The sequence below is a fragment of the Podarcis vaucheri genome, assembly GCF_965113315.1.
Source record: "Podarcis vaucheri genome assembly, chromosome: 14".
Classification (NCBI taxonomy): domain Eukaryota; kingdom Metazoa; phylum Chordata; class Lepidosauria; order Squamata; family Lacertidae; genus Podarcis; species Podarcis vaucheri.
In genome coordinates, this window is record NC_138752.1 from 29033552 (window position 1) to 29057702 (window position 24151).

The 24151-nt window shown below is 43.6% G+C and overlaps 2 protein-coding genes across 11 annotated transcripts in view; one reads left to right on the forward strand and one right to left on the reverse strand.

Moving 5' to 3' along the window:
• FRMD5 (FERM domain containing 5) overlaps positions 1 to 7287 on the forward strand; it is a 127819-nt gene extending 120532 nt beyond the window's left edge. For 4 of the 5 annotated variants that reach the window (XM_082198533.1, XM_082198532.1, XM_082198535.1 and 1 more), the window contains 4 exons: positions 1020 to 1094; positions 2073 to 2141; positions 2587 to 2693; positions 5005 to 7287. In XM_082198533.1, the coding sequence (XP_082054659.1) occupies positions 1020 to 1094; positions 2073 to 2141; positions 2587 to 2693; positions 5005 to 5591 (838 nt within the window). In that variant the 3' untranslated portion in view covers positions 5592 to 7287. The remainder of the gene's footprint in view (positions 1 to 1019; positions 1095 to 2072; positions 2142 to 2586; positions 2694 to 5004) is intronic. The other variant, XM_082198534.1, reaches the window with a different exon arrangement.
• Positions 1 to 21005, reverse strand: part of WDR76 (WD repeat domain 76) — a 63627-nt gene extending 42622 nt beyond the window's left edge. Inside the window, exons 1-14 of one of the 6 annotated variants that reach the window (XM_082198514.1) lie at positions 20790 to 21004; positions 18275 to 18634; positions 18044 to 18139; positions 16979 to 17034; positions 15748 to 15874; positions 14783 to 14884; positions 14639 to 14682; positions 14396 to 14549; positions 13705 to 13860; positions 12494 to 12711; positions 10478 to 10630; positions 9768 to 9821; positions 9235 to 9435; positions 7008 to 7268 (exon numbers count right to left, since the gene is read on the reverse strand). In XM_082198514.1, coding sequence (XP_082054640.1) covers positions 7223 to 7268; positions 9235 to 9435; positions 9768 to 9821; positions 10478 to 10630; positions 12494 to 12711; positions 13705 to 13860; positions 14396 to 14549; positions 14639 to 14682; positions 14783 to 14884; positions 15748 to 15874; positions 16979 to 17034; positions 18044 to 18139; positions 18275 to 18634; positions 20790 to 20876 — 1854 coding nt within the window. In that variant the 5' untranslated portion in view covers positions 20877 to 21004 and the 3' untranslated portion in view covers positions 7008 to 7222. Of the gene's footprint in view, positions 1 to 7007; positions 7269 to 8601; positions 9436 to 9767; positions 9822 to 10477; positions 10631 to 12493; positions 12712 to 13704; positions 13861 to 14395; positions 14550 to 14638; positions 14683 to 14782; positions 14885 to 15747; positions 15875 to 16978; positions 17035 to 18043; positions 18140 to 18274; positions 18635 to 20789 lie in introns of those variants that run through there. The other 5 variants (XM_082198515.1, XM_082198518.1, XM_082198513.1 and 2 more) reach the window with 5 other exon arrangements.
• Between the last annotated feature and the right edge of the window lie 3146 nt (positions 21006 to 24151).

The window sequence follows — 24151 nt, forward strand, 5'->3', positions numbered from 1 at the left end:
TATGTGATGTCCCACTTAACCCACACTTTCCAGTGCATTTTCTCAAAACTTTCCTTACCACCACCCCCAGAAGCTGGGTTTGCTTTATAACAGCACAAAATCTACTTTAATTACATGACTGAAATTTACTTGTGTACCTGCAAAATAGTGGCAGTGTGGAAGCAGCCAGAACCCGTATCCTTATCTAAAAAGCAAGCCCATTCCTCCTCCTAGTGAAGTAGCCCAACCAGTGTTGGGATTGCTGATCAGCTCCAGCAGTTTGGTAGCAGTGAGGTGTCAACCCCAAGCCTCCTGTGCACTCCCAGTTACTTCTAGGTGAGGAAGATTGGGCGGAATGTTTTTCTAGCCGATAATGTTCCATTGCGGATCTCACTGAAGGAGAGACTTTTGCATTTGCTTTACCACTCTGGATCAGTTTGTACCTCTTTCTCCTCTGCAGCTAAGTTAACTCACTCTCTGAAATTGAGTCTGAAATTCAGACATGAGTCTGAAATTCATGCATAGGCACTGCAGGGTGGGCAACAAGTGCAGTGGCTACTAGCCATGGTGGCTGTGCTCTGCCTCCACACTTGGAAGTGGCAATGCTTCTGAATGTTGGTTGCTGGGAACATCAGGAGGGGGAAGTTGCTGTTAGGTCCTCTTGGGGAGTTTCCCATTGGGGCATCTGGTTCTGGTTGGCCACTGTGGGAGCAGGATGCTGGACTAGATAGGGTTGTTGGCCTGATCCTGCAGGCTCTTTTTATATTCTCATGTCCAGACCCTTTGCTTTGACTTGGAATGCAAAAAAAAAGGGGGAAGTCAAGAGCAGCTTCTGGAGGAGTAAAGATGCCGAGTTAAAAAACTGTTCACCTTGGACACTGGCAGGGGTACCAAACCGAGGGGAGCGCAGGGGCTTCTTGTATCTCTCTACTTGCTCCCAGAGCAGGAGCTTTGACATCATTTCCAACAAAGTCTGCCAGCAGAATGCTGTCAAAACCCAAGTTATGGGCCTTCTGCCAACGCCTGCTTTTTTGTTTCAGGTTGGAGAAGTCAAGCCAAGTCCGCACTGTGTCCAGCAGTAACCTATTTTTCAAAGGGAGTCGGTTCCGATACAGGTAAATAATGACCGTAAGTAGCAGTTACTGGGTATGTTCTTGGATGCTTCCTCTGGGTGGCTTGAGGAATGAGTCTGTTATAAGTTCAGCTGTGTTGAATTTGAGATAAAATTATCGGGCCAGATCCAACTAACTGGCCCTGCCAGTGTGATAGGAGCTCCTTCTAGCTTAGCTCACAATTGGCTGTGGAGGGAGGTTGGGAGAACCCCCAGAACAGCACACGGGGTTGTGGCCGGTATCATTTCATCAGGCAAGTTAAAATGCTGGTGCTGACTAAACAGTTGGAAGAGGGTGAGGTTGGATTCCTCCCTAAGGCAAGGCTGCTCATCTGATGTTCCCGATATAATGCAGGGATTCAAAAGGTGCCTTCCCCTTTGTTTTCTGAGCGAGCTGTTTTGTTGTATGCCAGAATTTAAATGTGAGGTGTAGTGGTTATAGAGTGCCAGAGTAGGACCTGGGAGACCAAGGTTGGTGCCTTCACTCGTCCATGGGACATGCTGGGTGTCCTTGGGCTATGTCACTGCCTCTCGGCCTAACCTACTTCAGAAGGTTGTTGCAAAGTTAAACTGGGGGAGAGCCACAAAGCCGCCTTGATGAAAGGTGGGATATAAATACAGTAAGTAAAAATCTGAAATAAAAGGACTGCCGTAGCTGGGCCAAATTCAGCTTCCATGCTCTCTAGTGCACAGCCAAGAAGCAAAAGCCAGTAATAGGTGACAAGGAAAGTGCTGCAGGAAAGGCCATGCAACAAGGGAAGGAAAACAATGTAACTTTTCAAAGTAAATAGCACAGCCGATATACTGGGGGTGTCCTTTCTGCTCATTGAATGGGTCTGCCAGGAAGGATGGCTTTTCTTTTGAGCTTCAAGCAAGTCCGATTCCTCTGTCTAGAGCAGGCAAGAGTTGCTAGCAGAAACTCTGGAGGGGGAAAGGGTGGTTTCTGCTATTGTCACGGCTTCTGTTCTCCAACCACTTTCAGTGGCCGAGTTGCAAAAGAAGTGATGGAGTCTAGTGCCAAGATCAAGAGGGAGCCTCCAGAAATACACAGGTAAGGCTCAGCAGAGGCAGCTTGGAAGACAAGCTGTGGGCTCACCTGCGAGAAGCCACGCTGGCTGCAGCTGGTGGCAGTTCAGTAACAAATGGGGGGGGGGGACAGCTTCCCCATCTCTCTTCCCCGTAGAGGAAGATCCATAGCTCAGTTGCAAAGCATCCAGAAAGCCCCATATTCAATCTCCAGGTTGGGCTGGTGAGCCATTGCCACCAGTCAGTGTAGATAGTCCTGGCCTGAACGAACCAGTGGTCTGACTCAGTATAAGCAGACTGTTCCTCTGCTAGTTGCAAAATCCACCCGGGATGTGTTTTCCAGCTCTACCCCTGCATTTTCTGGAAGGGGCCATTTCCTGGGTTTGGCTCATAATCTTAAAGAGGCTCGCCTCTGATTCTGAATGGAAGGCTGCATTCCCAACACAGTTTTGTGTGCTTCCTTTCTGTAGGGCAGGGCTGGTTCCTAGCCGTAGCTGTCCTTCCATCACTCATGGGCCACGGCTAAGCAGCGTCCCCAGAACTCGAAGGAGAGCTGTGCACATCTCTATCATGGAAGGTGAGGTCTGGACACAATGGTGACTTCGTGTAGCTTTGCAGCACACTCTCCAGATTTAATCTCTCTTTTGAACAAAGCCAAGGGCACATTTGTACATTCGCCTCCCTTGGGGTGCTAGGATGGTCTTTGGGCTACAAGCTCCTCATCCGTTGTTAATCCTTTCTCGGAATGGAATCTGAGTCTATTTTGTGGAACTACTGTAGTTACCGGGGGCGAGGAGTGTTATTTTAAATGTGATTTCGGTTTCAGTCTTAATGAAAGAAACATTCACAAATGCCAGGTTTGCCTTTCCACTGAGTCCTTTTCGTATGTGCTGTATCACTCTCTTGTGGCCAAATTGGGAGGCAGCTGTCTCAAGTGATTTATGGAACGCAAGGACAGGAGACTGTTTCATATGCACTTATGCTAATTTCCGTAGGGAGGGCTGGCCAGCTCCATGCATTGTTATTCTGCTGGTGTATGGTTTTAGAATGCTGTGTGCTTGCTACAAATGCTTTGCCACCTGCATCTTAATGGGGGAAGACAAAATCCTTTGCAAGATTGACCCTTTTAAATGAAATTTCTCACATGGCTGTGGAAGGGTTTCTCCCCTTCTACACACACAGCAGACTAGCTAAAGGTGGACCCCTGGCAAGGCCCCATGGAGGAAATTAAAAGCCGATCTGCATCAGGGTTGCACCTGCTAAACTGAGCTCGGGAGTTTAATGTCTGAAGTTGGGTCAGTGTCAAGAGCAAGACCCAAGGTGAAGCCAGAGGCTGCTTCTTGGGTATACTGCCAGTTTCTGTAGTGTCCTTTGGGCTACAAAAAGGCAGTTTTTATGTGGAGCCAGCTTCATCTAAGCAGTTCCACTAATGGGAGATCCAACACAAAGGGCTCTGGCTAATTCAATGGGGCTTCCCCCCCGCCCCACCTGAACAGCATACAGGAGGGTGGGAAAGGAGGTGGTTCCATCAGGCAGGTGGAAATGCTAGCACTGATGGAACCTTTTAGCAAGATGCTGGATTTTTAACTTGTGAAACGAGATAGCCCTCTTTTTATCTGTTGTTACCGCAATGGGTAAAATCTGGCAGATTTTATCAGCCAAGCAAGTTATTCCCCCAATTAAAGTGTCACTCCCTAGGGCCTATGCGAACAGTGTGCAATGGTGTGTACTGTGCCACTAACATGATAGGCCTAACTAAAAGAGTAGAAGAATTTAAAAACCTTGAACTTTAAAGGGCAGTCTGGGCTGTTGCAAATTCACCCAGGCCACGACTTCTGAACCAGGTAAGCAGTAAAGATTATGTGCAATCACTTGTGGTGCTCCATGCACCCACACTTTCCCCATGCATTTTAGCTCCACGTCACTTCTTCTCAAGGTTGGGGGCAACATTGAAGCTACTAGCCATGAATGCTGGGCTCCACTTCCAGCACTGAAGGCAATGTGCCTCTGAATACTAGCTGCCAGGAATCACAAATGAGATAAGCACTGCTGTTGCACACAGGTTCTATTTTCAGGTGTCCCTTAACGGGCATCTGGTTGGATGCTAAGAGAACAGGATTCTGGACCAGAAGCCCCCCCCCTTTGGCCTGCTTTTCTTATGTGACCAATTCTATCATCATAGAGGTGCTGCAGAGAGGCTGTGTAGACCACCTAGCCTTGCAGACATGGCTGCCCAGCAAATAACAGCCCTCCTCCTAAAACACACAACTAACTGGTTCCATTGTTGAGTCGCTCCTTTCATCAAAATGTTTCCAACCAAAATCTACCTTTAATTTAAGGCCATGAGATCTAGGTCTGCTCTCTGGGCCAGGACAGAACAAGCCATTGATATGAAAGCCTTCAGAGATGCTCTCAGCCTGCTCAGTGTGGTGACAGCCATTTCTTTCTTTTGGGAAGGAGAATCCAGCCAGGAAGCCTCCAGGTGTTCACAAACATGCCCTAAATTTGCTTACCATACAGATGGGGAATTTTTGGAGTTTCAGATTTTGGGAATATGCAACCGATTTCCACCAAACCACTAAAAAGCACAAGCCTGCATTGTGCTTGAATTCCTGGCATTCAGAACCACTGAAGAGGAATCTAAGGAATGTTTTGAATTAGGTTGCCGAAGGTTAACTTCCTCCAGGATTCTTCTGAACCTGGCCAGATTATAGCCCTCACTTCCATGCTCAATTTACAGTGATATCTTGATCTTGGGATAAACAGTATTTTTATATTGAAAGCCCAACTTCCGTGTCTCCATGCTGAGGCTGGCTAATGCGTTGGCGACTCCCCTCATCTTTCTCCATAGCCAGCCCCTTTCTTCCTCTCTCCCTCCCTCTCTCCAGGGCTTGAGTGTTTGCGGGACAGTGCCCACTCCACCCCGGTACGGTCAGCCTCCCATGGCGATGCCTTCCTGCCGCATTCACGGGCCTACCGGGCCGAGAGCAGCGAGCGTGTGACCATCATTTCGGACGAGATCTACAGTCCCTCGGACAGCGTCCTTCCCACGCCGGTAGCTGAGCAGAGCCTTGAGCTGATGCTGCTCTCCAGGCAGATCAACGGAGCCCCTTGCAGCATAGAGGAAGAAAAGGAGTCTGAGGCCAACACGCCCACGGTGGCCGAGGCCGAGGAGCTGGGGAGGGAGCTCCGAGCCTTGTGCCAGGGTGTGGGCAGCGGTGGCGGAGCCCAAGCAGAACAGGTGAATAAGTTTGTTTTCAGTGTCCTCCGTTTGCTCCTTGTGACCGGTGGGCTCCTCTTTGTTTTGCTCCTCCTCCTGATCATCCTTACCGAGTCTGACCTTGACATTGCCTTTTTCCGTGATATTCGCCAGACCCCCGAGTTTGAACAATTCCATTATCAATACTTTTGTCCCCTCAGGCGATGGTTTGCCTGCAAAATCCGCTCCGTGCTCAGCCTACTCATTGACACCTGAAGGCAGGACTCCTCCTAGTAACTAGCCAGGTGGATTGCAGAAGATCCCTGCTACCCATTCCCAGAAAAATGGGACACATCGTGGCACCATCGGCACATAAAATAAGTCCTCCTTTCATGAATCAAAGTAAACAGCGGCCTAGGAGAGTTGTTTCCAAGCAGAAGAAAGGGATAAGACTTTCTCACATGCGCCAGATTCAAACAATGCCCATTTCTTTACACGTCCTCTTCCTGGAAGTGTCTTCAACTGGTTTGCTTTCCAACTTTTAAATTATTCTGCACTCTTCCAAGTTTAATTTTAAGCTTTCCTAGAGGTGGCCATTTCAAAAATTTCAAGTAAAGAGAGTTTATTTTATTACTATTGATTATTGCATTAAGTGCCAGCCTCCAGCTAGGACACTAGTTCAAGAAGGCAGCGTCATTTTATGCAGGAGCTTTTGTAATGGTGCTACTGAGTTGTAACTTTAGTATTTTATTATTTTGTTAAAACTGCCACTGTGTACAGCACTACCACCTTAAACATAGTCTTGCTATTTTACCAATCAAACTTCTGGCTTAATCTGGAATTTTGAAGGTGGGGGCAGGGGGGATTAAGGTTCTGACACCATATGGTCACCCAAACACACTCAATTCTTTATAAGCAATAGGTAAGGCACGAGACAAGGAGGCAGCAACGAGGTGTAAATCTAATTCTTCCCCCTAGTGTTGAAAAGTGTGACTAGGAGAAACCTGTCCTTTGTGAATTTCAACTTCTGACCTTTAGGATCCCAGAAATGCAGTTTTTCTTAGAGCAGTAACGTCCCCATATAAAGCAAGAGTTAGTATATGGGGGAAATAAATATATGTATTTGATTATACTTGACCGAGTATTGCTGTATTAAGTAGTAGTGATCATATCCAATTTCTTTGAAAGACATTTTGCCTCAGAAAGCTGTACTTGTTTTTGTACTACAAAAGAACAAACTTGTTTCAACCTATATATTTTAAGAACAAAATGCTATTTTGTTAACGAGCAAACCAAGTCTTTTTTACTTTATGAATTAGGTGAATATAGTGTGGTATTCAAAGTGATTGGTGGTAAACAAAATATTATGGCTGTTTTTAGGATGGTATTTGAGCATCAAGCTAACCCATTCATAACTTCTGGAGGAAGGAAAATGGGTTACCTTGTGCCATTAAAATGATGGAGAACTTAAGGACGTGGGGGAAGTAGCACTGGAATGAAAACACATAGAACAATCTGACCCACACGTTTCCATCCTGAAGGCAATTCAGAAATTTCTTTCTTACTTTTTGTCTTGTGATGTGGATAGTCTAATCTAAAAGCCTGACAAATAGCAGCTCATTTGTAAAAGGAGCAATAAATTTTAAACATGGTGAGAGTACTCACCAAGATGAGCAGAGCAAGAGAATGAAATCAGACTGGCAAGTGTTTTATTTCATCTCAGGGAGAGATTTCAAGTCACTTGGGAATCTAAATCAGAAATATTTCAAGAGGCTGGTTTCATTTATCTTGTCTCTGACTTGACTACTACAATTTTCAGCAGGCACACAAGCCCTTCAAGTTCACGCAGAACTGAAGCACTGCCAGGACTTGCCCAATGGGAGGGTGCGTGGATAAGCGTGGGAATCTCAAGCACCGATTTCCTTTCCAAGTTCAGTTACACTCTGCCCACAGCTGGTCATTCATCATTTGGGGGGGAAAAAGAGCACAATGACACTATTAGCAATACACTAAATATTGGCAAAGGTTACTGGACGCAGACTGGGGTGTGGGTGTGGGTGTACGGTACACTAGAAAAGGATTCCCTGTTATTTGAACACATCGTGGAAGTGCTACAAGGATCTGTTTGATTACTGACCATTAACTGCAACTGCCAGCTTGGAAGTCACAAGAGCCAAGAGAGATTTTGGCTTTCACTTTTGCTTATACAGGTACATAAAAACAAACTTTTGAATGCCTGCCAAGAAGATACAAGGGATAGATTTTACAAGGATACACACTGTTTTATGCAACACAGCAACAAAATTAACTTCTAGTGTAGTGTTCCTACCTCAGTCTGTAGTAAACGATGCTTCTATGCAGTGAGTGAAAAGTCTTAATTTTAACATTCTCCATCCCAGATAACGATGCAGTATTTATTTCATGTTTTAATGTTGGTATTGTTGATCATGCCACACACCTGTCCTGTTATCTGTAACTATTTTGTACAATGGACATTTTCATTTTCAAAGTGGACAACTTATGAATACTGATGGTGGCTTTAGATAGTTATTTTACTTTTTAAAAAATTCTGGCCACTATCCTAGAGTTAAGGTCTCCCGTGCACTTTCATTTCTCTGGGGCTTGCACTGCAGAACCTCTTCCTAATGGATTGTGTCTCGTTTTTGCCAAATGTTTTATCCTGAAAACTTTCCAGCTGGCAACTGAAAAAAAGTCATTTTTCCTGTTTTGCCCCATATTACGTTTCATGTTTCACTTACTACTAAGTTGTTCCTGGTCTCATTGTATAAACTGTGGTGGTTTCCATAGGTTGCTGTATCAGAGGAAACAAACTCTTAATAAGGACTAGCGTACTGCATATTTAAAAGCAGTAGAAAGTAAGTTACCTGAAAATGTGAATTTTAGTTTTCATAACAATATAGACGTTAACCTTTCATGTGCCAAATGCTGTGTTACATTTTCCCTTCAAAATAATGTACCTTTTTCTACATATTCAACATGTAGTTAGCATAAATCATTGGTGCCATATAGAAGTATTTTTAAATTTAAATAAATATTTAATTATGATGAAAATGTTCTCTGTTGAGTAAATTGATGCTTCTGCTCATGTGACATGTCTGCTTAGACAATTCCCGAAATGCTACCTGCTACTGTGGAAAATTTCTTTCAACCTCTCTGTCCTTAAAGTTTTCAGAACTTGAATGCTTAACCAACTTAAATTGGATATATATATTTTTGCTGCCAGATCATCCATATGATTTTGGTACAACCACCACATGATGCTACACAGATTCCAAAGCATTTATTGTGCGTACTTTAAAAAAGTTGAACATGACAAGCAGGTCTAACACTGATTCATTTACTATGAATGCTTCCCTGGTGTAAGGTGCCATCTGGTGTTACTACACACCAGACATAATTGCATTTTCCATCTTGCAACGATGCATAAGCATTATTAACATGCTGCTTATGTTCAAGTTAGTGGGTGTTAAGAGAAAGCCTGTACCTTCTCACCACTCTTGATACACACCAAAACACCCCTTTGATCTCAGAATAATTGTTAGCAATTGAACTCTGAATTAAACATGATCTAGTACACAGCCTGCTCTGTAGATTTTTAAGCCACTATGAATGAACTTAAATATATTGAAACCATTTAACAGTTTCACATAAACAACCTTGCAGAAACCTGCAATAAGTCACTGCATTTGAATAACAAGGCTAGCCTTATTTATTTCTGTTATCACTTAGAAAGTTTTGAAATTGAATATATTTGTCTTTCTCCAGGGACAAAGTCCTAACACAACCAAAATGCAACTCATACTCTTTGTTACCTGAAGGTTCAACATTCTCTTCAGCTTTTTTTCACTCTTTAAAAACATGGAGGCGGCCACTAGAGTTACCACCTGCAAGAATGTACCTGGTAGGATGCCAGGTATTGATGGAACAAACAGAGCCAAGGTAGTCTTCGCTGAGGAAGGAATGCACCAAATCTCCTGTCGCATGAAAGGCTTCAATTTGCCTTGGTCGAGACATACTCCCCACCACAAAGCAGTCATCCCTCTTTGGGTCCCAAATAGCTCTGAACCTTGTGAGCCACCTTCCTGTGTAGTTATTATGCCTATTCAGAAAGGGGAAGGGGGGGAGAGAAATAGTTAAGATTCATCTACATCGCTGCCTTCCAGTTGTTCTGCACAGCAACATGCCAGCAGCTCTAGCCAGCTCAACTGAATGATGTTAAGGCTGATGGGGAGTTGTAGTCCAAAACATCTGGAGGGCACTAGGTGGGGAGGGATGATCTAGAAAACCAGGGTTCTTAAATCTGATGCACATGCTCTCTAATGGAAAAACCACTCTCCTACGGTCAAATATTGTGTTTTGCTCACTGTGATCTCATAATCCCCTCCACCAAACTTGAATCTTAGCACCAGAGTAAATCCTATTCTAACTCACCTGACAGTTGTGAGAACAGGGAATGAAGATGATATACATTTGGTTTCAAAGATCCTGCAAGAGACAAAAAGTGGGAGCTTTAAAAAAACCCTAAACAGTCAATTTAGTCCCCAAAAAAACTACTTATTTACTTATTCAAATCCAGCATGAGGATCAACAGGAAACTTTATCAAAGAGTTCAAGGACACAGTCCAGTCAGGCAAAAACACTCAAGGAAGGTGTGTTGCCTGAGGACAATCCTGAGGGCCACATTTAGCTCCCTACCCTCTGGTTTAGACTATGTAAACAATTATATTGCAAGGGGTCTCCCTACTGCTCATCGAGTGAAAATATGCTATGGATTTCTAAATACAAGCAAGTATTTTGAGGTAGGGCCCACACACCTCAATGCAAAATATTTAATTGCCGTAACTCAGCCATACACATCTCTCACAGAATCTCCTACATTTGTTTCCAACAATGGTCAGCAAGACGTATGAGTTCCAAACCTCTCCCACCCTTGGCAATATACTGCCTCTGAACATGGTAGGATCTACAGCAGCCCTATCTTTCAACAGTCCTATTAACTTGCTCAATTCCACTACTGATGCCATATAAGCCACGGGCCACAAGCAAGTCTCACGGCAGCAAATTCAGTTAACTGTGAAAAAGGACTTTCACAGGAGGAAATTGTTAATACAAAAGCCAGCTCCCTTCCCACTCTCACATACCTCAATGTATCGTCAGCACAAGTAGTCAGCACCCTGTTGCCAGTCACAGGTGAAAAATAAGCAGAAGCAACACTCTTGGTGTGCCCGGCAAGAGAGACCACGGGCTTGCTGCCACTCGCCTTCAGGTGCCGAACATCATAAATATCAACATCCCTGCGGCATAAATGGGAACGTTAAGACTTTCATCCTGGGTGTCTCTTCAGTGGCTAGGAGGATGTCCTGAATGGGACATCTCCCAATAGACTATCCAGCTAATCTATTAGACTTCCTGTCTCTTGTGGTGGTGAGAGCTCCTCACACATCAAGGGGAAAAGGCCATTGAAAACATAAAACCCTGCAGGTGTCAAACAAAATACTGGGACAAACTGCACTTAAGAAAATGAGAAACCACTGTATCAATATGGGGGTGGGGGGAATAACAGAATTTGAGGACGATTCCACTGTTTGTTTACAATCGAGACAATAATTATTTGGGGAAGGAAAAAGTCGTGGGATGTCCCTGTGTGTACCCCCGTTTCCCTTTTGGCCTATAAATTGCAGATCTGTTTGATTTTATGTTCTTGATATCATAAACATATAAAAGTATCTTAATACACTGGTACGAATTCTGAGTGAAACAGGTTTCCTCCTATGAGAGAGATCAGGTGGTTAACAGGAGCTGCTCAGAATATACACTCACTTCCTCCTCCCATTGTGGATGAGTTACCAGATGCCAGGCTAAAGCTCAGAGGAGACCTCATGCCTAAGGTTCCGCAGAACCCATGAGACCACATCTCTGAATCAGTGCCCACTTTCTGGCTCAAAGGGGAGCACTGTTTCTGCCTATGCTGTGTTCTCAAGACCAGGAGTCTGCTGGATCAAGATCCACAGCAGTCCAAGGTGCTGCTCCCTCTTTGCTTCGGGGTGTGGAGGTGGGACGAGTACCCGTCCTGGCTGGTGGATTCATTGGTCCCCAAGTGTGCAGTGTGGGTGGGTGCACTGCCCTTCTTTGGCAACAGTCGCTTTTCTCCTCTTCCTTTCTCTCATTGCAATTAGCCGTCCACGGGAAATAAAAACACAGGGAAAGCAAAAGTGCCAAAACTTTTTTAAAAGTTTTGAAGTAAGAGAGAAAAGCTACTACTCTCAACTGTCTGCTACAGCTTTTTTCAACCAGTCTGTGAGGTCGCAAGTTCCTCGAGAGATTGTGATGCTAGCTAGCATGGTGGGTACAGCTCTCTGACATCACCTCCTCTCTTGTAACTCCTAATTTCCATGGCCATTCAGGCTCCCCTGCAACCACGGGGTCCTAGGGCCTCCCCATATTTTTCTCCCTCTGCCAAGGCTGAGATTGGGAAATTTTGCTTCTGTTTATCCAGGGGTCGAACGAAGTGAAGAGTTTTTATCTACCACTGTGTTAAAAGAGCTCCTCTTCCTCCAAAAACTGAATTCTCCAAAGGAGAGGGCAGAGAGTCTATTGGCTCTGCGTTCATTGGGGGGGGGGGTGTCCTCACCAGGATATCCCCCTCCACTGAAGAATGTGGAGATAAAAATAAGCTTGCTCTTACAGAAAGGCTTACTCTTTCTGTAATCCCTGAAAAGCATTCATCATCTTGGAGCACATGAAGTTCTCTCTGTGCCCCACATAAAATCTGTAAGTTTATGCAATCTTTTACCATAGATCTATTTTCTCTGTAAATTAAAAAAGGGAAACAATGTATGTAATGCTATAATTTGTGCAGGACACTTCTTTTGGGGTGGAAATGAATTTTAAAGGGCACAGGAAAGCAAAACTACTTAAGATTTTAGTCAATGGCTGTGACCAGTTGTTTTGTATAACAACACTATAATCTCTTCAGAGTCCCCCCTCCCCTAAATTTAGAGAATGTCCATAGGTCTTGGGCTTGGGAAGAATCTATTGTGACTCTGGTCCCAAGAGGAGGCCTCTATTCACTTACTAGCATCACATCTCTTTGATTTCTGGGCTCCAAATTCCTAATGTACTGTAACAAGCAATTGTGTATCACAGCTTGTACCTACCCTGCTCCAGCAGTTACGAAATAATGCCTGCTGAGTGGGTTGGTATGGATGGTCCTTGTCGTCTTCGAATTAAGTTCTGCAGAAAGCTCAGCAGAAGCTCCTGGCGTTCTCTGATCTACTACAGCTACCTCTCCATCCCACATTCCCACTATCAGAGTAGAGGCATCTGCAGCCAAGAAATCAAATGAGGAAAGGTTGTCCTCTTCATTTCTGTACACCTGAGAATGAGAAAGAGGTTTACTTTTAGGTGAAGTCTAAACCTATTTCAAATTACCAATTTTATGCTGATATATCACAATAGCTGTAGGATACCCTACAACTGTAGGATGATTCTCCGGCTGCCACACCATGGTTTCCTCAATCCTCTTTGCCAATTACTACGAGCACGCTTGCAGACAGACAAGATTTCCAAACGTACAGAGTTAAAAATCCTGACTTTTCCATCCCCGCCTAAGAAACTGAATTCTGCCTGTAGCAATGGATAAAAACAACAGGATGCTGCCTTGTGCTATGTGGAACTGTATGTCCACTTAACCCAGTTCTGTCTATTCTGACTGGCAGTAGCTCTCTGGGGTCTCAAGCTGAGGTCATTCCTATCACCTGCTATTTGACTACCGCCCCCTCCCACCATGGCCACCCCTTTTCTTCTGGATGTGCCAAGGATTGAAGCTCAGGCTTTATGCTTGTAAAGCACGTGCTGTAATACTATGTTATGGTCCTTAATGAGACAGAAGTGAAAAGGGGAGAGTTAGAGAGCGAGAGAGCACAAGAAAGAGCTGCTCTTTTCCATCTTCCATCCATCTTGGAGGAGCTGCTTGAGCAAGATAGAAAGATGGAGGAATACCATATCTGATTTTGCATTCTACATCCAAAGGGATCTCATTCTAAACAAGGGAATATTGCGATTTTGTTGCGTTTCTGCTAACGTTTGACCACATAATTTATAACATTTTCTTCCATTCTTTCAGTTAAAATGCAAGTTTTACTGTTTAGCAGAAGTCATTGCAGCAGTATACTATTCTGTTCCATTTGGAATGGTTTTACTTGTTTTATAATTTTAATTATTTTATCTTTTTTTATGACTATTTTCCATTAATGATTGTATCTCACCCTGGGAACTTACGGTGAAGGTTGAATTAGAAATCAAATAAATGAATAAATAATCTTTATTGAGACCTTGCAATAGATGCAACGTTGCAACCAACACTCACCTCATCAAAGACCGCTCTGGTTACATCCCCACGTCGTAACGTGCCGTCGTGGCTCACAGATAGAAGATGAGCAGGATTAGACAGAGAAAAATACATACAGCTAACTGGCTGGCTATGGGGAACAAAGGTGTGTACTCCATCTTCCAATCCGCTGTCCTAAGAAGTACAAACAGACACAGAATTAGTACATTTCTCATAATTTCTCTTTTCAAAATTGGAAATAGAACAGTGTGGTTCCCTTCTCAGTTAGAAGACAGAGCCATAAAAGTTTGCAGGGGACAAAACTATCAATGGCTCCAAGCTACCATGGCAATGTATTACCTCCAATGCTGAAGGCAGACTGTTGCTGAATACCAGCTGCTGGGAATCACAGCGGGGAGTGCGCTGCTGTTACATTCAAGTCCTGCATGTGGGCTTCCCATTGGGGCATCTGATTAGCCACTTTAAGAATAGGATGCCGGACTAGATAGGCACCCTTTGGCCTGACCCAGCAGAATACGCTTTAATGTGACCGCTCCTTCATTGGAGCTTTTTAAGCAGAGGTTGGATGGTCATCTGTCCTGGATGCATTGGCTGAGATTCCTGCATTGCAGGGGTTGGACTAGATGACCCTTGGGGTCCCTTCCAACTCTATGATTCTATGATATAAACAGTAATAGATAGCAAAGACAATAGAGCGCAAGCTATTTACCAAATCCCAGAGACCGATCTGTCCCCACTTGTCTCCAGCTGCTACTAAAGTTCTGCTTTCAGATGGATGGATAGCCACGGAGTGAATCCGGTTTCGGACCACTTTTGCTACAGAATCTTCTCGGAGGACCATTTTACGCAGACGAGCCTGGTAACTGGGACAAAATCATTAGAATGTTAACATCCACAAAAACCAAGCAAATGGGGGGTGGGGGGAGGGAGCTAAAACTGGTTTTTAAATTACCTTTCCAAGTTATATGTAGGAGTCTCAATCACCTTAGGCTTTACCTGTAAAATTGGTTGGAAAACAAAAAGAATTTACCATGCAGATATTGAATTAATTTTTTAAAAAAGTATTTAGGCTCGCTACATGTCAAAACAATGATACCTGACTTATTTTTGCCCACATATTCAGAAAACCTTCAGTTACATCATTTCCTTCCTCTTGATCTATGGGTATCATCTGAAGCGGTCCGGGTGGCAAACGAGGCTTTCAAGAGAGGAAATGGCACGAAACATCACTGGCTTGCTTTACAACTTGCTCATCAGTGCACCCCACAGAAAATAACGAAGAGAGCCACTTAATAATAATTGTATTTTCAATTTTTAAAATTGTATTTTCAGGTTTTTTTTAACTTTGACTTTTATTGATAAAGTTAAATATTTTATGCTTTTTTGTAAACCACATGGGCCTCTTTTAGTTAAGCTGTATACAATTTTTGTTAAATAATGAATAAAAATTTATTCTCCCACATCCCAATCAATCTTTCCACTTTACTCACCAACCCAAATTATTTTCGCAAAGCCAAGTTCTTAAGACTTGTTTGAAGCAACTGTACACTTGATCCGTGAGGAACCAAGGAAGTCTAAGGATGCTCAGACCAAATTAGTGCTAGACAGCAGAAAAGCTCTCTCAGCGACCCCTCACGTTTCAGAGTAAAATGCCTTGCAAGTGGCTGCAGGAGGACTGTGAGCAAAATCATGGGAGGGGTGTTTCTAGAACTTACGTGAAATTGTGAAGCTTCCCTGCCATTTTTGCTACACTGGAAGCTGCATGTTGTTTATGGTATCTTGTTATATCTATTATATTTGCTATTGCTTTGCTATGCCATCATAAAATTGTTGCTGTATTATGAAATCATTGCTATGTTACTGTTTCTGAATTTTTTTGTAGTGTTTGTTTGAAATGCAGCCCTATTTCTTTGTTGTAAGCTGCTTTGAGCGTGATTTTTGTGTGGAAAATCAGCATACAAATATAATGAATGAACGAAATACTCTTGCAAAGTCAAGTCTGGGTATTTCAGTGAGAGCACTTGAAGATAAAGCCCTTTCCCTTTGTATCTGTCAACTTACATATTCGTCAACTGAAGGTTCTGGAGGTGCTTGTGCTTCTGGCAGGGGACTGCTCAGTGGATCCACTTTTTGCAAGCGCATCGATCTTCGACAAGTTGTCTCAGTTTTTGCCTTGGAATGTTTAATTCTACGGAGACAACATAATTTCTCCATTAAGTCCTTGCAGGGTTTCAAGTGTTCCTCATTCATGCCGCTAAGATTTAGCCTTATTTCTTCCTTTAGATTATTCTGCATTTTCTGTTATTGCTTTCCATCTCCCTCCATCGTATTTTTCTATCTTCCTCCGTCAAGACACCACAATGGTTGCAAAATTACAACCTGGAGACCTTGCTTGTCCCCCTGTACATTTAATATAACCCACAGCTTACCATTCGGTTTGCAATGAAACTCCCAGAGTATTTTAGAAATGAAACAGCAAAAATGTAATGAAGCTGTCAATGCTCCAAAATAACAAGCATTATGTTGCTACTCCACTTCTCCCCCTCTCACTTGCCAAGAGTAAAACTGGAGTCCCACATGCTAAAACAAGGCAAAGGAGGTGGTGACGGAGCAACTGCATATTCTCCTACTGTCACAGTCATGACATTATTAACCCAAACACAGTGGAACCTCGGTTTACGAACTTAATCCGTTCCGGAAGTCCATTTTTAAACCAAAACCATTCTTAAACCGAGGTGTGCTTTCCTTAGTGAGGCCTCCCGCCACCAGTGCCCTTCTCCTGTTTGGATTCCATTCTTAGACTTAGTCTGAGACACTATTTCCGGTTTTGCGGAGTTCGTAAACCAAACAATTCTTAAACAGGGCTGTTCTTAAACTGAGGTACCACTGTACTACTTTTAAAACGATCACATACAGTGGTACCTCGGGTTACATACGTTTCAGGTTACAGACTCCACTAACCCAGAAATAGTACCTCGGGTTAAGAACTTTGCTTCAGGATGAGAACAGAAATCGTGCAGCAGCGGCACAGCAGCAGGAGGCCGCATTAGCTAGTGGTGCTTCAGGTTAAGAACAGTTTCAGGTTAAGAACAGACCTCCAGAACGAATTAAGTACTTAACCCGAGGTACCACTGTATAATACAGCAGGTAAGAATTCCCAATAGCCAACCAGCAGGAGTTCAGCTCTCAGTATTAATTAGTTAAGTAGATTCAGGTACTGTCACGACATAAAGAGGGAAAGGGGGGGGATTGCCAAAATATTTAACCATAATGAATGGGTATGTAGTTTTACCTTTGTATTTTCGGAGACTGCACTCTGGCTGTCATATTACGAAGACTTGCTGCCGACTTAAGAGTGAGAGAGTAAGATCAGATGCATAGAATGTAAGATTTATCCACTTCATAAAATTTCAAAATTATTGTTTCTGCTTCAATTTATTCCATTTATATCCCACATTTATCTTTTTATTTCCCTAGGCTTTTAACCTCTGAGGTATTTTTATTTCTGTTGCGTTTGGCTTTAGTGATACCCTTTACTGATGTCAACCGCTGTTACTGTTTTAATGAGTGGTACTCAACTAAGTTTATCTCAGACACACTAAAATTAATGAACATAACTAAGGTAGGTCCATTCACTTCAGTTTGACTGGCAAAATTTGGCAAAACTTAACTCAATGCCACCCATTCTGCTTTATGACTTACTGGAAATGTTTGGAAGGCCCTGATGTTTGCTGTATCAACTATTAGCTATGGAACCACTGCTGAAAATAGATTCTCAACAGTGTTAGAAACTGATATATGAAAGCTAGGAGCTAAATGCCACCTTAAACCTAGGTTATGGGTGCAACAACGGAATGTCTAGGTGCGCTTTTTTATAACAAGAATACTAAGCTGAAAATCAATGAACTGCAGCTAAAATATGTTCATTTTTCACATGACTTAGTCCTTCTCCTGCCCACCCCCTAATATTCTTAAGAGGATCTCTTCTCCAGTCTTCAAAGAGTAGCTGGAAGTGGGGACGCAGAAAATGGTCCTCCTTTCCTTCCACTCTGCAGTTTTAATCTGAAATCTTAGGCGCAGTACTGCGCCCAAAGCTCAGAAACTGCTTGCACTAATGGAATTCCTTGTCGCACAATGCGCCTAGAACAATAGGAGTTCCAAACACTGATTCTCAAGTAAATTATACCACTTAAAAATATGGCTAAAGCCGTGATGAAGACCAAGATCAACAGCGTAATCCTATTCCGAAGTAAGACCCATTGAGTTCAATGGGCCTTACTTCCAGGTTGGTATTTCCAAGGCTGCACCCCAAAGTATCAGAACTTGTTGTTCTAATCCAGAAGACATTCCAACAAACCTCAAACAGCTTCAGGGAAGCAAAAAATTTGGCATTTTCTGTTATGTTCTTCAGTCTTTTCCTCTCATAAGCCGATAGTTGTGTTGAGACTTCCTCCTGCAACAAGCAAGCAAGCAAGCAATTATGTTTCAAAATATTCACAGGAGTTGAAGTTTTAAGCCATATCTTACATGTAATTCTAAGCACGGTATATAAGCAGTTATTTTCCTCACCAAATTAAGAGACACTTACATCATTTCTGTCACTCTCGGAATCCCCATCGGTCTCCAAATCATTGCTGACAGCCTCTACGACTGAACCACATCTGTGAGAATCCGTGTTGGAGACTACCTCGCTTACGCCATGAGATATAGCCCTCGTTTCTGGACTTGAATAATCGCTACAGATTTTCTTGGCTTTGGGTTCTTTACCGAAAGACTCCTCACAGCTGGAAAATTGCTCTAACAAACGTTTCTGAGGCAAATGCTTGTTGTGTTCTCCGCATGTGGCTGACACAGGCGTGAGAAGAATTCTGATTTGTTTTGTCAAAGTCTTACTCTTCACAGGGCTTCTGGGGAGACATGTGGTTGGATTTTCAGTGGGTGTTGTCTCCTGAAGATGTGTAAGAAATAATAAAAAAAAGTTATCTATTCCTTATCTATTGATTTATTATTGCAATACATTCCCAATGAACTTTTACTGGGAGTTACGTGAAATCCATTAGCAGAAATGTTTTAAGTTTGTCTGTCATTTGAGAATTGTTTTCTACTCCAGATCATCATATCACTAGTGATGCACCCCATTCCAAAACACAATTTTTAAAAAAACGTTTTCTGCCTTCTAAAAATCTGATACGGTGTTCTCAGCTGTAGGAGTATCAACTTGAATAAAATACTGGGGGGGGAGCCCCCCACATAACTGATCACATGATGCAGCACATGCCCCCCATTTGAATGACAATCTTCCTCAACTTTATTGGGAGGCAGCCCTCTCAAATATTTTATTGGGGGTAACCTCAGCCCCTGAGGTACTTATGCTCAGCTGCAAGTGGGGAAATGAACGCTGACCAGAAACACATGTAAGATGTAATCACCATTGAACACTTGGGGTGTTGCTTTGAAAAAACATGCAGTATAAAGAGTTAGCTAATAATCCCCTAATTTTGTATTTTCACTACAAACATCTGGATGGCCAGTTTGCCTATGCCTGCATTAAAAGCTCACAGAAAACAAACATCTAACACTGGGGAGCAGGAATGCCACACACACACAGAATTGGGGCCCTCCAGGTGTTTTGGACTCAGAGAGCACATTCTGGCTGGGCTGATGGAAGTTTCAGTCCAAAACATTTGGAGAACCGCTGGCTGGGGAAGGCCACACATTGTACCACAGGTCCATCTGCATGGTCTTCTTTAAACAGTACACCCATAAGGACCCTTGCAACAAGGTGCAACATTGCGTTGTAAACCACTAAAGAGATTTTATTATGATCAAGCAGTGTAGAGATTTTGTTAATTTACAGACTCTGGGATCCATCCATGTGGGAGGATGGCTGCCTGTGTCCATTCTGGGCCCTCTCACTAGTTTGTCATCCCAAACCAGCCCTCCCCGTAAGGGACAGCTGCATATTTCTGCATTGCAAGGGGTTTGGACTAGATGATCCTCAGGGACCCTTCCAACTCTGATTCTATTATCATCACATCAACTAGGAAGGCTGTCGCAGCAAAACTTGGTACTGTCCCTGCCAGTGAGCCCCAAGTGAACACCGACCTCTTTACCCACACCCACCCCCCAACACTTGAGATATGCATGTATTTTAGGACTTTTATGTTGATTGCAACCTGCTTTGTTTTGAATATCTTATTTTCAGATTCTTGTAACCCACCCAGGACCCTAACAGTGAAGAGCAGGTAAGAAGTAATAATAATAATAATCCAATACTAGTGCTACTTAAGTGCAGCATAGTGGCAAATTTAGAAGTATGGGTTCCCTCGTGATAGTCACAGCCACACCCCTCCCAAGATTATACAACTTTCTAAGATTATACAATAACCTTATTACTTACACAATAATAGTGATTAGGGATGAACTACAGCAACCAGCACAGAACTCCATAATTGCACTACCAGGAACAAATTATTTGGAGTGCTCTTCTTCTGGAGTGACTTAACTCCTGTTAAGTTCCAGGGTTTGGAACATAATTTTCTCCCCATTCTCTTGAACCCCAAAAGCGCCCCATGCCTTTCCAGTGTCCTTCAGTGCTTAATTTTGGAGCGTGCAGTTGCTAAAAAGCTTCACCTTCATGCTGATGAGGCGGCCCTAGGAGGCTGGACCTGGCAGGGACCCCTGCAGCAGCTGAAACAGGAAGAGGCCTTGAGTCCCAGCCTATGCACCGTTGCTCAAGAGTAAACCTCCTGCAACTGATGAACTGATTAATTTGGGCCCAGTGGGTCTAATCTCAGCGAAGCTGGGTGCAACTCAGAAGCGACCCGCTGAAATGAAAGCAGACATGGCCACTTTTAAGAGTGTTAATTCCAGCATGTCCATTGGGAGCCGCCTATTTCGAATAGCAAGGAAGCCGCCTTCGCCACAGGAGCCTCACGAGGAGCAGCGCTTTCATTATTAGGGCGACTGAGGTGGGGCTTCCATTTTAAAAGTGGCCGCTGCCTATTTTAAGCCCGCCGCGCCTGCGGAGCCTCCCGCCACCTCGCTTCCCTCCCCGCCTCCCTGTAAGGTAGGGCAGGCAGGCAGGCAGCAGAAAAACCCACCTGCTCCCGCTGCTGGATCAACGCCACCGCTTCTTTCTCCTCCTCGACCACTATCCGCTCCGTCTCCATGCCGGCCGGCTCACTCATCCTGGCCTCCCTTCCTTTCCCGCGCGCTGAAGCGGCTTCCTGGGCTCCGCGCGGGGCGGGGAAAAGGCGCCAATTCTGCTCCTCCTCCTCCTCTTCCTCGTGACCCGCTCAGCGGCGTAGCTTCCCGCCTTGGGCCACTCATAAAACCCTGCGTGCCCGTTGTGATTATTATTATTTTTTTAATTCCAATTCATTCTGTGTAAATTCGAAGCAGGTTGCAACGAAAGACGAGTCAAACGCTGAAAAGCCACCAGCAAATGCAGCGCCCCGTTAAAATGCGGGACATTCCTCCTCCCTCACATACTGTCCACCCCCAAATAAGTCAAAATGCCGCCATTCTTGCTTCAGCCTTTTGGGCACAAAGCGGGCGAGAGAGCTGGTTGCTGCTATACAGAGGTACAGGGAGGAAACACTCGGCCCATTTTGACTTTGCATATTTATTATTAATAAAATTTATATACCACCTAGTTGTAAAAAATAAAAAAGCACATGCACACAACTAGACCCTTAAAGCGTATAGTTTTGTTTGTTCATTTATTGCATTTTTATCTCGCTTTTCCTCCAAGGAAATCAAGGCAGTACAGTATACATAATTCTCTTCCCATGAAATCCCTACACCACCCCTGTGAGGTAGGTGAGGCTGAGAGGCAGTGACTGGCCCAGAGTCACCCAGTGAGCTTCATGGCTGGGGGGGGGGGTTGAACTTGGGTCTCCCCAAGTGAAAGCAGCCTTGCCTCAAGAACAGATATGGAGAGATTGTACTCAAACAGCTTTGAAAAGGCACAGGAAGTTTTGCAAAAGGTAAAGTCTTGGGGCTTAGGCATCCACTTTAAAAAGTCTCCATGTGGCAGTTTGTGGAGAGAGAAAGAATAGCAATGCCAGGTTTATCTCCTTGGCTGTAAGAATTTTAAGGTGTCAAATATAGAATATTCATAAATGCACACATATCTGCATATATGAACCATGTGTCTGAAATAGTATGGGAGAGCAATCCTGAAGCCATTTTGACTCTCCCAAGTGAAGGGCCATTAAAATATTGTTCTATCTATGATCCCAAAAACTCTTTGAGGCATTTTTTCCTCTCTCATGTTATCCCTAAGGGGGGGGGGGGGAGTTTTTACACCAGCCAGAAGAACAAGGCTTTAGATGTTACAGTGAAAATAGGCCTCTCTCAGGAATGTCTGGCTTAGGTGGGTAGAGATAAGAGCAAGGTTGAATGGGTGTTATTGTAACCCCAGAGGGAGGAGGGCTGAAACAGGAGGAAGGAGGGGCTGGAAATATGTGAAATAAGGAAGTTGATCCAAATATGGAAAAACGAAACCTAATTTTTATGGCATTTCTTGTAAAACAAGTGTTTTCTCGGAAATCAGATGACTGTCCATTCTACAGGGTATAAATGGCTGGCACTCCCAGGGGGGGGGGCAGACATTGGGCAAACGCTTGTCTGTACCATTTTTGTCATGACAAAATAAATGATCCTTTTACTGCTGTCATTTTGACTCCTTGCAGTGTCTCTGATGCTCCTAGTATCAGATAAGGAAAACCCAAAGGAAGGCTCCTTCACAATGACCTCAAATATTCCTCTGCAGTAAGGGAGGCAAATGGGGACTGACAAATCCTGCTGTAAGGGCATATCTGTGTATGAATAGGGTGAGCCTGTGACCCGGATTGAGGAACTAAGTATTAACCACCACAAAAGAATGGCAAGAGACTGCCCAGGTAATGCAATCAGTAACCATTAGCAGGTATCCTAGCAGACAGGATTTTTGCCATAGGCCACTTCCTTCTGTGATGTATGTATGATGTTTTGAGGGGTGGTGGTCTTGGGCTACAGGGTGGGCAATTTCAGAAAACTGCTTGTGCACCTTGTTCAGGGTTTTTCCTCCTGCATGTGGTGAGTGGGGACCCTGTTGCAACTGTTCCTTGAATAAGGTCAGGCTTATCATCCTCTTTGCTTCTCAATATACTCTTGTTGGCCTATGTTATTTTCTCCTACCGATAGGGAACCCACTTAAGGACTCTATACAAGCTCCAGAATACCCCATAAGGGAAAGGGAGCAGTTTTTCTTATAACAGCATGCATCCTGCTTGCCCTGAAAGAATGCAGCCAGAAATGGCTCCCACAAACTTCGGCTTGGAACCTCAGCTCCTTTGCACCTGTGCACCAGTTACAAGGTGCTGGAGTTTGGCAGCACACGAAGAAAGGTTATGGTAGTAAAACAGGGCAAGAATAAGCCTTCTGGGGAGCCTGGGGGTGGCTTTGCCAACTAGGATTGCAATATACAATAACCTGAGCAGTGAGGAATGGCAATATGCAATACTGCTATATTTCAGATTTGGATGTCCAGGCTAGAGTGAGCTATGAACTCAGTGCTAAAACTATACATTTTACACATTTTTTCCAAGTATTCTGCCAAGCAAGCCTGCCATCCCTTCAAAAGATATTTTCCACCCTTACTTGTCACCAACATGCTTTGATGTTTCTGCAGATTAATGTTTAAATTAATTTTGTTTGCTTGGCTCTTCAGGTAACATGTATATCTTAATATACTGTGACAAGACTCGTGTTCTCATTACTTACAAAAAGACAGCATCAGTATTTGCATTCATATGCATTTGTTCTGCAAGGGCTGACAGAACACAGGAAGGGGGTTCTTATCGTGACAGCTTACAGAACACCTGCCATGTTTGCAGGAGTGAAACTTAAAAAGATATTTTAAGATAACTAGTTGAACAGCCGCTAGCCAGGTAGGTTAATGCTGACAAGCTGAGGGATGCAGCTTAGCTTGTACAGCTGCGCAGTGAAATCTGCAGTACATTGGAATTCATCTGGACTAGTGGCTCCCAGCCTTTTTGATACTGTATGGTGACCCAGAAGTCCAAATTTGCTTAGGTAAAATGACCAATTTGTTTATTGTCACATAAATATTAGACCTTAGGTGTTTGGCAGCCATTGGTTTGGAGCATTTTAAGTGCATTTACCTGTTCTAGAACACTTACTTGAGATATCCTAGCAAAAAATGTGTTTAATACCTCTAGCCATGTGGTTAATGAGGCTATGTTTAATGGGGAAATCCAGCCAGATGGGTGGGGCATAAATTTATTATTATTATTATTATTATTATTATTATTATTATTATTATTATTAATTTTGTATTTTAGTGTTAATGGAATTGAGTACCAGTTCAGTTACAAATTGGCTTACAAATTTGGAGAGAGAGAGAAACTCCACACAGATCTCACGCACTACTTGCATCCACAGAATGGAGTCCACA